At 45.4% G+C, this 12,761-nt stretch overlaps 1 protein-coding gene across 5 annotated transcripts in view; it reads right to left on the bottom strand.

The window, feature by feature from the left end:
* Window positions 1-12,755, bottom strand: part of ETS1 (ETS proto-oncogene 1, transcription factor) — a 73,374-nt gene extending 60,619 nt beyond the window's left edge. For 3 of the 5 annotated variants that reach the window (XM_023734067.1, XM_023734070.1, XM_023734069.1), the window contains exon 1: window positions 4,812-10,970. In XM_023734067.1, coding sequence (XP_023589835.1) covers window positions 4,812-4,861 — 50 coding nt within the window. In that variant the 5' untranslated portion in view covers window positions 4,862-10,970. Of the gene's footprint in view, window positions 1-4,811; window positions 10,971-12,370 lie in introns of those variants that run through there. The other 2 variants (XM_004379335.2, XM_023734071.1) reach the window with 1 other exon arrangement.
* Between the last annotated feature and the right edge of the window lie 6 nt (window positions 12,756-12,761).

Here is a 12,761-nt window from a genome sequence, read left to right as displayed (position 1 = left end):
CCTGTGCTTACAACAACCCAATGCACACTTGTAGCTTCTTGGGTGCTTGAGAAACCAAAGCTGGTGGCATCTTGTCTGCTCCTGACTCCGCTGAGCAGCCTGTGCCTGCTGAAGGGTCAGCTGGCTGCTGCCCATGGCACCATTCTGTGAGGAGCCAGAAGCCACCTGGCCTGGGCCCTCCCCTCGGCACAAACAGGAGGCAGGCCCGGCTCAGGGGCTGGTTACCCGGCGGCGCTGAGACGGCCTTCACCGGGACGCATTCCTGCTGCAGGAGGGGACTGTTTACAATGAGCGATGCGCTGAGACCGGGCAGCTCAGATGAACTAAGCTCATTACGCAGACCACATGGTTAGAGGATGCAGCTGGAGCTGGCTGCCTCACCTACCAGGCCTCCAACTACATCTGCTTCCTCCAGACCAGACCCAGCGAGGAGCTGCTTTCCGCTGCAACTGTAGCAAAGGTTGATGGAAAAGAGAAGCTGTTCATGGAGGGTGATCAAGAGGAAAACAGGACTCGTGGTCTTGTTTCAGCCCAGAGACAAAGCGCCTCAGTTTCCCCACCTTAAGCAGGGCAGGTTGCAATCCCTAACATCGCTCTCTGAAAGTTAATCTTAAGAAGGGATCCAAAATTCCTCAATGACTGAATTGATACTAACAGAATTGGGGGATTAGGATGAAAATGTCCCCATTTCATCTATGCTCTCTTCAAGCCTTAATTATGTTAAATATTACTCAGAGTCACAGAATGTCAGTGTTGGAAGGAAACTTATAGACCATCATCTCCAATTAATTTATTTGACTGATAAAGAAAATGAGGTCCAGCAAAATAAAATGACTTGCCCAAGGTCACACAACCACTCAGTAGCAAAGCCATGGCTACAATCCAGGCCTCCTGACTTTCCAGCAGTGATGACTCCCCTGAGTGTACAAGCTACCTATCAGGTACACAATGTTTATTCCTACTGTGCTGAAAGGTCTCCTCTTATCCTTCATGATTCCTGATTATATTCTGGGCATTTAATATTTCAACCTATGCATAACATGGAGTCATTGGGTGGTGTGAACAGTTAAGTCCTCAGCTGCTAATCCAAACGTTGGAGGTTCAAGTCCACTCAAAGGTGAATCAGAAGAAAGGTCTGGCAATTACTTCCAAAAAATCAGTCACTGAAAACCCTATGAAGCACAGTTCTACTGTGACACACATGGGCTGCTACGAACTGGAATCAACTTCAAAGCAACTAGTTACTGGTTACATATAATGTAAAGAATTAATTTAAATTTTAGGCAAGCAAAATCAAATAGATATGAAAAATGTCTAAATACTAGAAGTATAAAGTCAATTACACCCACTCTTCCACCGAAACTTTCTGTGATAAATTATTTGAAGGGTATTTTAAACTCAGACTTAACAACACATTCTTACTTTTAACATGATTGATAAATAATGAATTACCCTAGCACAAAACTGTGATCACATAAAAACATAATTCACTGAGGGGAGGTATAGTACTTGGCATGTGCTAGGAGCTCCTAAGTGCTCCAAAAAACAGAAATCTCCAACACGCACTAGGATTAAGAGATTCTCTTGCCTGACCCATGCACGCCCTTTATTTTTCATTTCTACCTTAAAAATATGCACTTGATTGAGTTTGTCATCTCCTCTGAGGTTTACGCTTATTCTGATCAACTGACATGGAGGTTTTAACAACTAACAGTGTGAGTGGGAGGGAAAGAATGCTAAAACAAAACAAAAAAAAAAATCACCTTTCTCATAAGATTATTCGATAAAACTGCCCTTTCATTAAAATTCCTCTACTTTCAAAAGCAAAATTCATCCTGAAATTCAAAGTGCTCCAAGAGATCCTGGCCTCATACTTCCTACTATCTCCCCTCTCTATATTCTGGTTTTTGTCTTCAGATTTACTTAACCCTTTCTTTTGCTCAAACATTCGGTATCTTCCCACGCTGCTCTCTATATCTAAAATAATCCTTTCCCTGTTCTAACGCCTCCTTCAAATGTTTCTGAGATGTTCATGTCCTCCATGAAGCTCATCCATGAAACCATTCTGAACTTGAACTGTTGGAAGAAAGGGCCCAACAAGCACATGAAATATAATCACTGATGGACAAATATTTTGATAAATTCAAACACTGGCCCTCCTGCACTTTTTGCCATGGACGTGCCTGGAGTACAGGTGTTACGGACTGAATTGTGTCCCCCCAAAATACATGTTGTAAATCCTAACCTCTATGCCTGTGGCAATAGTCCATTTTGGGAATGGGTTGTCTTTGTTATGTTAATGAGGCAGGATTAGTATAGGGTGTATCTTGAATCAATCTCTTTGGAGATATAAAAGAAATTACACAAACAAGCAAGCAAGCAGGCAGAGAGGGGGGAAGAGAGATGTTACGCACAGGAAGATTGCCCAGGAGCAGAAGCTCAGAAGAGACAAGGAGCTTCCTCCAGAGCTCACAGAGAAAAAGAGCCTTCCCAAGAGCCAGCACCCTGAATTTGGACTTCTAGCCTCCTAAACTGTGAGAAAACAAATTATTGTTTGCTAAAGCCACCCACCTGTGGTACTTCTGTTATAGTAGCACTAGATAACTAAGACAGAATTTGGTACCGAAGAGTGGGGTGCCGCTCTTACAGACACCTAAAATGTGGAAGTGGTTTTGGAATTGGGTAATGGGTAGAGGCTGGAAGAGTCTTAAAATGTCTAATAGTAAAAGCCTAGATTGCCTTGAAGTCACTGCTGATAGAATTACGGATGTCAAAGGCAATTCTGTTAGGGCTCAGAAGGAAGTGAGGAGACCTGTAGAGAAAGTCTCTATCATCATAGAGAATACATAGCGCCAGCAAAAACACGCTGTAGAAATGTGGACACTATATGTGCTTCTGATGAGGCTTTAAAAGAAAATGATGAACATGTGATTAGACAATGGAGGAAAGGGTGATGCTTTTTATGCAGTGGCAAAGACCTTGTCTGAATTATGTTCAAATGTCTGGTGGAAGGCAGAACTTGTAAGTGATGAACTTGGATATCTGGCTGATGAGATTCCTAAGCAAGATCTTAAAGGGGCTGTGAGGTTTCTCCTTGCTGCAAAAAAGAACTGTGCAAAACGAAAACGGAACTTCAAGATTTGGAAAATTCTGTCGTACAAACTAAGGACATGTGTCCTTGAATGTTCATCAAGGACATGGCTACACAATCTTTTGTTAAGGAGACTAAGCCTGTGACTGATGGATCTAACCAACTACAACAGAAAATCTATGAGCTTAGACTGAAGGGGACAGAGAAAGAACAAAAGGAAAGAAAACTGCCTGCCTCTTGGAATTCCATAGGCAGGAAACAGGCCAAAGGAGCTACATCTGTTGTCCTTCAAGAAAAGAAAAGGACCATCCCTGGAGTGGCTCGAAGATCAGCAGAATTGTTGGAAGGAGCATGGGAAGCAGGGCCTTCTCAGTTTCAATGGGTGGGGCCAAGGTCTCCTGGATCTCAAAGGATGAGGCTACAGCTTCTGGGGTCTCAAAGGATAGGGTCACCACCTCTGGGGTCTCAAAGGGTAGAGCCACCATGGCCTCTTAGGTTTCAAGGAGTCAGATTTTCGCCAGTGCAGTTTCAGAGTGTGGTGCTGCCATCCACTTTAGCCAAGAGGATGGGGCCACTGCCCAAAGCTGAGACGGTGGGTCCATGCCCACGGGGCAGAAGAACAGGGTCTGCTGGGGCAAAGGGGGTGGGTTTGCCACTCAGATGAACTAGGAGAATGGGGCCATCCAAAGCTGAGGGAGTAGAGTTGCCATTCCAGTGGGGCAGAACTGAAGCCCAGAGCCCAGAGCCCTCCACCCAGAATCCAGGAAGCATGGCCAACACCCAGAGTCTAGAGGGCAGGGCCATTGCCTAGATGGTCTCAGAGAACAGAGGATTATTTTCAAGCCTTGAGAGCTAATGTAAATTGTTCCACTGTGTTTTGGACTTGCTTGGTGCCCGTTATTCCTTCTTTCTCTCCAATTTCTCCCATCTGTAATGGAAATGTATACCTTGTGCCTGCTCCACCATTGTATTTTGGAAGCAGATAACCTGTAGTCTAGATTTCACAGGTTCACAGATGAAGAGGAATTTTTCCCCAGGATGGAATGTGCCCAAAGTCTCACCCATATTTTATTTGGATGATTCAAAAGATGAGATTTTGGTCTTGGAGTTGATTTAAGACTTTTGGGATGGTGTGATGGGGTGAATGCGTTTTGCATGTGACAAGGACATAAATTTTGGGGAGGGGCAAAGGCTGGAATGTTATAGATTGAATTGTGTCTTCCAAGAATATGTGTTATAAATTCTAACCTCTATGCCTGTGGTTATAATCACATTTGGGAATGGACTGTCTTTGTTATGTTAATGAGGCAGGATCAGTGTAAGGTATATCTTCAGTTAATCTCTTTTGAGATATAAAAGAGATTAAATGAAAGCTAGCGAACAGGGACGGGGAAGAGACATGCCAAGCCACATGAAGGTTGCCCAGGAGCAGAAGCTCAGAAGAGACAAGGACCTTCCTCCAGAGCCAACAGCGAAAGAAAGGCTTCCCCTAGACCCGGCACCCTGAATTTGGACTTCTAGCCTCCTAAACTGTGAGAAAATAAATTTCTGTTCGTTAAAGCCATTCGCTTATGGTATTTCTGTTATGGCAGCACTAGATAACTAAAACAACAGAATATTTCACCTAAGTTATTCTGACCAACCATACACCACAAGGAGTTTAAGCGTACTTGGAAACGCTCACACAAAGAGCGAAAATAACAGATCCAAGGTTACCCACCTGGCAATTGAGACTTGAATTCCTAGCCAAGTGTAATGCTTGGTCCACATGAGGACTTTCCCAGGTCTATGAACGAGCACTTAAATTCTCATATTTCTGTTTTCATTCTTTCCTTTGTTCTTTCTTTCATTCTCTCATTGGTTCTTCCACACTTTCTTGCTTCTTTTCCGTCATTCTTCTTCTTTCTTTCTCTTATGTTTTAGCTAACAGGGAGGTTTCACCTGAATCCACTCTTCCCTCCTTGCCCTCCTAAAGAATCGCGGGGTTGGTTTTTTACTTTTGTTTTTGATTTCAGCCACTTTAATAGTACAAAAAACTTTTTTTTTTTTTTTTTGCCTCTTTTGCTCCTAAGAGAAAAACTTCTCATCTTGGATAAACATTAAAACAAAACAAAACAAAACAAATATTTTAATTGCCTTCACTTATGAAATGATGGCAATTTCTCTCCTATTCAAAATTTCATTTTCTCATGCGTGCACACACACACACACACACACACACGCACACACGCTGCATGCAGACAGTTTACAGCTCACCCGCAGAATCTTGCAAAGCAAAATTCAACAGCTTATCATAGCTACTAAAAGCTACTAAGAGGTTTCAAATGCTTAAAGTGAACATGTTTGAGGTTGATTCTAAAGTGTCTCTCAGGCACGAGAGATATTAAACTATGCATCAAAAACAAACTTAAAAATATAAGTCATGGTTGGGGGAAAACCACAGTGAACTTGAATTGCTTCAAACTCTGGTCCTGTTAGCTTACTTTGGATGGTCTAAACCCTATAGGTTAGCAATTGAGAGTAGAGTTTACCGAAAGTATTATCTTCCAAATTTAGTGTCTGTGTTGAGTAGCCTCATTTGCTGAGAGAGTTCCATTTATGTCTGTTGTCCTGGTGTAATTAATAGTGCCCCTTTACACTCTCAAAAGTGTCCCAGTTTGGATGGTGAGTTACAGGATCTCCCTATCTACAAACCACTGATAGACCTGAAATCTGTTAGCCAAAAAACGTCCAATGTTACTTTGGGCCTAAAAGCACTATCTGGGTCAATATTTTACAATTCTTAGAGACAAAACCAAATGCTACGCAAACAAGCGCTTGAATAATGTTGATGGGACAGTAAGAAGCCATATTTGGAGTGGCAAGTGACAGGCTTGAATCCAAGCAGCAGAAGCTGGATAGCACCTGGAAAAGATTGAAGTTGGCCAAATAATCAATAAATATTTATTGCCTGAACAGTAAAATTTTGAGATTGGCTGTGAGCATGGCTTCCTGCCAATGAAACTGGATCTACCACCACCTAGACCACAACCTAGCACTACAGACCGATTTCTTTCTGTATCTGTACAGAGAATACAAACTATACAATTAAACAAAGGAAAGCAGACAGGCACAGAGCTTCAGAAAAGTAGCCAAGCAGAAACCTCAATACGCAAGTTGAAAAACATCCCCTAAAGTAAAAGATATCTTCAACCCAAGTGAAAAAGCAAGAAGTAGCTATAGACACATGGCAAGTAAAAATGATAGACTTGGGAATAGCCTTGACATTCCTATCTTCAGTTAAGAAATCTTAACAGCTGGAGGCACGAGGTAGACCTAGGGGACTGCAGACACAGAGGGAAATTCTATCAGAGATTCCATCTCAGCAGGGAGAGAAGGCCAACATTTCATTACGCAGCAGTTAGATAAAAACATGGGGACTACATTAATATAAAAATTCCTCTCTGATCACTCCAGGGATCCGAGCATCTTAATTAATGATAGAGGAACCATCACCGGAGCCACGACAAGTAGCTAGGCGGCTGTGCCTTTCTCTATCAGCTGAGGGTGGCTAACAGGTCTACAGGTAAAATTCCAGGGCTCTCCTTCCTTAGCTTGTGCCTTGATAACCCCAAACGATGTGCCCTGAGACATGAAATGGACTTAAACTAAATTTTAGAAAAATAAAAACTTATTTGCTGCATAAACAGCAAACGTAGCTACCTGTGACCTCTTTGCAAACCCTACAACAAACGCACTGCTTAGAGGGAAATTCAACTACAACTGAATGAGGAACGCGAACTAGCTGCTCATCTCCGTCTCTCATCATCCGGGCTGGGAGATTACCCGTGGAGCAGGGTCAGGACTGGGAGGCTCGGAGGAGGACGTGATGTTGGAAGGGAACATAATCTCCTAGCCACCTGTGACAGAGTGAAGTGCATCTGGAAGACATTGGAAAAACCTGAACCCCAGGTCCTCTGCTTCACGGCTGCATGTAAGCCTGCTCGAACCTTTAAGCATCCTCCTGAAGCAACACCTCTGGGTTGCGGGCCCGGGTACAGCCCCGGTGGGTCCTTCCCCAAGCGGCCCGAACACGCAGGTCATAAGGAGGCCATCCGATTCAGCTATGAGGAATCCACCTGGGACTGCGGGGAGCGCCTTCACCTCCCGAACCCTCAGAGCGCCAACCATAGCTGCCCTCTCATCAGCCTCTGCTTTAATTTCTACAGTTCCTGAGAGCAGCACAGCACCTTTGTTTTGGGTATAAAATGCCCACGACGGCTCAGCAGTTTGTAAGTAAGTTTGTATCAGCGCGGTCTTTAGGCAAATTATGCACCTCTGGGAACATCATTTTCCTCAGCTGAAAAATGGATAAAATAACACCTCTCTCCCAGAATCAGTGTGCAGCTTGAAAGCGCTGTTTTATGTGGAAGTGCCCAGCATATCTTGCAGGTTCGATGCGTGTCTCAGAAACACCCCTCTAACTCCCGAATGGCAAGACTCTACCTTCGGCACTGGCCGGTGGATGCCACCATGGTCATGGGGCTCTCCCGGGGTTATTCATTCCAGCACCCAGACAGGTGTCTGCAATTACACTGTCACTGTAACACTGCAGAGTTACCTGCGCTCTCTGCAATGAGGGAGACTTGCCGGAAAAATCCTGATCTACACTAACCGGCTCTCAGCTTTGCACAGGGTCTGGCGGAGCCCAGAGCACCCCGGGCTCTAGGAGATTGACCACGGGTTGCTTTGTCTCCTAGAGGGATGGGATGCTCCTACAGGGTGGTCTGGCCTCTTTAAGACAAAAAAAAGGTTACACAGACAAAAAACAGCAACACAAACCAACTGACAATGGGAGGAATGCAAGCTCTGCCAACCAAATAAATAAACAGCATGTGAGATGCCGCATAATAACGGCCCACGATGCACTTCTCAACCCCACGGGACTGGAGAACTCGGCTTTTCCATCAACCCTGCAAACATCCCCTTCGCCCCTAGTCTTGGTGGCCTTCCAGCTCTGAAGTCCCACTGACAACCTCCAACACCAAAAATAACTGACCCGTCCCTGTGCCTTTATGGTGGCAGTCAGGACCTCAGATGCTCCAACACTCTGGCAGGTACCTGGCTCACTGTGCGTTCATTGTCAAGGGCGCTGAGCAAAGCTTCAGGGCATGAGATCTCAGCAAAGCAGGTGAAAACTTCCCTTTAACTTTAGTCTTCTTTCCCTCTCAAACAAGAAACAAGGAAAAGGCATAATACAGTCATCTCCCCTTCTGAACATTGCATGGAGCCCCAGAAACTCTACATTGGATCCTTTTTTGTCGGTCTGTTTTCCAGTTAACTGTTAAATAGAATTTATTAGGGACCAGGCACTGCTGTATGCACTTTACCTGTATTGTATGATTTAATCCTCATACCAACTCAATGAGGCAGAACTATTGCTACACTTCTTTTACCCATGCAGGAACTGGAACACAGAGAGGTTAAGTAATTTGTCCCAAGTCACACAGCTAGTAAGTGGCAGAGCTGGGATTCAAACCCAGGCAGGCCAGCAAGTCCCTGATGGTACCTATGAGCTCTTCAGCTGCTAACGGAACACGGTCAGCAGGAGTCCACAAGCACAATGATCCTAACAGCCTGGGCTCGAGACCAGGGGAAGCATTGACCCTTGGACTGTCTCTGCCTCCTTTCTTGTCCACATTGATGAAGACACAAAGACTGACCGAGCTGGGAAGGAGACAAAGTGTCTTTTCTCCTCCCAGGTCAATGCGGGTTCCCACTGCTGCGGTGGGCGGCCAGGGGAAAAGTGGGAAGAGCTGCTGATGGCTTTTGTTCTTCTACAAAAGGCAGACGTCCAGAATCAGAAGGTGGGCTCTTCTCTGGGCACTAAGCTCACCTCTCCCAGAAGGTAGAACGGGGAAGGAGAGGGCGGATCAAGCAACTTGGGAATGTAGGTGTTTGCTCTGGCACCCAGCCTCCACCGCTCTCAGCAAGCTCTGCACCAGGAGGGAACTGGATGGACACTCAGTGGCTATGCTTGCTTTTAGCCTATTTAAGATCTGAAAACCTCATCACAGTGTCACGACCAAAATGGTATACTCCACATTATACTTACAAGGAAAATCCAATTCCAATGTTACTTCAGAATCTATGTTAATTTGGTACTTAAAACTGTCAAAGGTCCTGTGAGGTCTCAATATAGACGGGGTGGTGAATAAAGGCCCCGGTCACAAAAACAGGCAAATAAGTCAGGTCTCTGGACTCAGGTGCTGACCCGGTCTCCACACTGCCTTCCTTCGGCTCTCACGTATTGGCGGAGTAGGGGCATAGGACTAAATCCGGGTTTAACCATTTAAGCCAGATAAGATCCCAAACTAGTTGTCTTCACACATAAGAAACAAAACAACCCAAAGAAATCATTGTGACAAATATTTAAGTCACAGCTGTGGGCACAAAACCATGCTGTGGGAAGTTAAACTTTAAACATATGCCCTATATGGTCTGATGGGCCAAACAAACCTCCATTTAGCCAGGAGACTGTCCTCCCACCAACAAACAACAGCCATCGCCGGCCAACTTTTCTTCCTTCTTGCACCTGCCAGCTTAAGTCTCAACTGAAGTTTCTTTGCCAAGCTTTCAAAAGTGACTGGTAACATTACCCAAGACAACACACACACTGAGAACTTAGAAACAGGGATTCAGCTTACTTCAGCCACTGGCTTACGGGATATTCCTAGGTAACTGGCTGGCCTCCTCGGTGCCTCTATGTCCCTTTCTGAACATTGCAAGGATCCCTGGAAACTCTACACTGGATCATTGTTTGTCGGTCTGTTTTCACATATAAGCTACTCAACTTCTAGAAAAAAAATTAACTGAAACTTAGTGATTACATTCTAGTTTCTCTATTTTTCCCATGATAGTACCAGTAATCAAATCCCATTACAATGAATAGCAGAAGACTGCCTCATTTTTTTTGACGAGCTGAAATTTTGTTGTATTGAAGGTTGCTTACAAAACCTGATCTGTGGCTTGGAAACCTTTTTGGAAAGAAAAAGCCATTGTAGAAGGGCTTATTATAATGGAAGTGGACTGTAGCATTAGGCCTTACTGTCCCCATTTTACAGATGGGAAAACTAAGGAAAGTTACTTGATCAAGGAGTATTTTTATCAATAAGAATAGCACCATACACTTAAAATTTCTAATAATACTGAAATACAAAAAAAAAAAAAAATGGCTTCAGCTGCTTAGTGTGATCTAAAACACGTGTTGCCACAGGCTTTCTCATTACCAGCAAGCATGACCCATCAGAGATGTGTGAACTGACATATCCACACGATATTTCCCAGATGACCACGTCTATCTCTCCCCCCATAAACACACATATAAACAAGCCATTTGTAAGGAAGGAACCTACCAGCTGAGTTTATATCTTTGCTGGGAACCATCCTTTGACTTCTTCTATATATGGTTTGAATCAATTGTGACAAACAGAACTTATTCTGGCTTCCCTGAACCCCCAAACACAGCCATGATATCGACCTCATTCCTGAACTGTGGCTACAAGTGGCCGCAATGTCTCCACAGTTCTGCTGTCAGCCTTGGGACAAGAAAAAACCTTAGCTTCCTTACACACAGCAAGGCTGGTGCTGAACCTTAGGCGTCCAGGAGACAGGACTCGCCAGTGTCTCCCCGTTAACGTTTCTGAAGGATCTCTGAAGGGCAAAACATCAGCTGGGCTTGCAATAAAGTTTAAGCGGTTTAAGCGAGGGTTAAAATAAACCTTAAACCAAAAATAGCCTCTGAAGTCTTCATAAAACCAAACTATAGTTTAGCTTAACTAATAAAGAATGTCTGCCCTAAGCATTATGCTGTTTTAAGAACTACCTATATGGGATCAAACTGACAACAGCAACTTGAAAAATCAGACTGGAACCTCAGGGGTCAGTGAGTTTATGTTAACAGGGGAGGACCAACTCAGAAAAGGAGGGTGAGAATGGTTGCACAACTAGAATGTAATCAACATCACTGAACTGAACATGTAGATATTGTCAGATTGGTGTATGTTCTGCTGTGTATATTCTCAACAATAACAAAAATAAAATAAAGGATTAAAACAAGCAAGTAACTACGGCAGAAGAGGCAAAGAAGTGTTAACCACAGGGAGCAGCCGCAGCTACGTACTGATAATCAGATACAGCAGAGTAGCATGTTGATGGAATGAATTATTTTCCAGAATGCACCATCTTCTCCCAGTAGCTCTTCACTTTCAAATTCACCCATAGCTAAGGACGGCTGGAGGAGCCCTTAGTGGCACAGTGATTAAGAGTTCGGCTGCTAACCAAAAGGTCAGCAGTTCGAATCCACCAGCTGCTCCTTGGAAACCCTATGGGGCAGTTCTATTCTGTCCTACAGAGTCACTATGAGTTGGAATCGTCTAGACGGCAGAGTTTGGTTTTGGTAAGGATGGTTGGAAGTTCCCAAATCCTAAAAGAAAGCATCTTTCCCTCTCAGACTGCATTTGTTCCAGGAATTCTGTAGGACAGGACTCCATTAAGCTGCTTAGCGCCAAACTCTAAGACAAAATGAAATTTCTCTCCTATCCTTCTCCTCTTCAAGTCCTTACAAATCAAAGAGTTTGGACACCACCCCTACAGCCAAAGACCCAAAATCATGTTTGGTACTGAGGTGTTTTCTCTCTTCTAACGTTGATACCAGAGGACAAATTTATGACAGATTAAAAACATGGGTGAAGTGAGTGACCTGCACGAATAGGGTCAGGACGTTTCCCGAAGCTAAGTTATCCTGCCATCGCCTCGCCCTCAATCCAGAAGAGAGGCGTTAGCCAGCAAAGCGACATGTGACAGAGGAGTACGGGGAGGCAAAACAATGTTTGAAAATCTGCTTCGAGGCCGGCCAGTCAGGCTGTCTCCTCTCCCTGCCCAGGACCGGGGACGCCGTGTCCGCGACGATGGCCCCTGGGGCAGAATCCACCCCCCTTAACATGAAGGAATAAAGCCAGAGGCTCCTCGCTCAATTGGGAAAGTGAAAAAGCTGGGATGAGGCTGCTGGAAATTCAATAAGCTTTTTCCCACTGCCCACGAAAACACAGCTGTAAAAATAAATACCCCCGAAACCAAGGGCCCCGGGCCACCAACAGTCCTCCTCCTGTCTCGCCCTCTCTCCAGCTGCCAACGCTACCCGCTCCTGCACCACCTCCGAGAGGGGACAGCGAAAGGGGAAAGAGGAGGGGACCGGGCTCGGCCGCGAGCTGGGGCGGGGGCCTCGCAGTCACCACTCACCCGGGGAGGGGAAAAGCTCCAAGTCGACTTTCTCCGTCTTGATGATGGTGAGAGTTGGCTTGAGATCGACGGCCGCCTTCATGGTGCCAGCAGGAGCGGGGCAGACGGATTAGAGCAAGTTTTGTCGTTACTGCTGGTGTCTGTCTTTTTAACGGGGATTTGTAGCGGGGGCAAGGGGACGAGGGGAGCACACTTCCTTCCCTACAATCTCAAATTCCCACTAACTGCCCCGCGCCCTAACGGTGCGCGCCCTCCCTCGCTCCGGGGAAAGTTGGCACTTGGCGGCCCAGCGAGCGCTCTCCGGCCGGCCCGCCGCGCTCCGTCCCCCTTCCCGGCCCGTCCCGCGCCCTCTCCGCCGCGGCCCCGGGCAGGCAGTGGGCTGGCTGGCTGG

The sequence above is a fragment of the Trichechus manatus genome, unplaced genomic scaffold (assembly GCF_000243295.1).
Source record: "Trichechus manatus latirostris isolate Lorelei unplaced genomic scaffold, TriManLat1.0 scaffold00064, whole genome shotgun sequence".
Lineage (NCBI taxonomy): Eukaryota > Metazoa > Chordata > Mammalia > Sirenia > Trichechidae > Trichechus > Trichechus manatus.
Note: the sequence above shows the minus strand (reverse complement) of the source record. Positions and strands in the feature narration are given on the sequence as shown.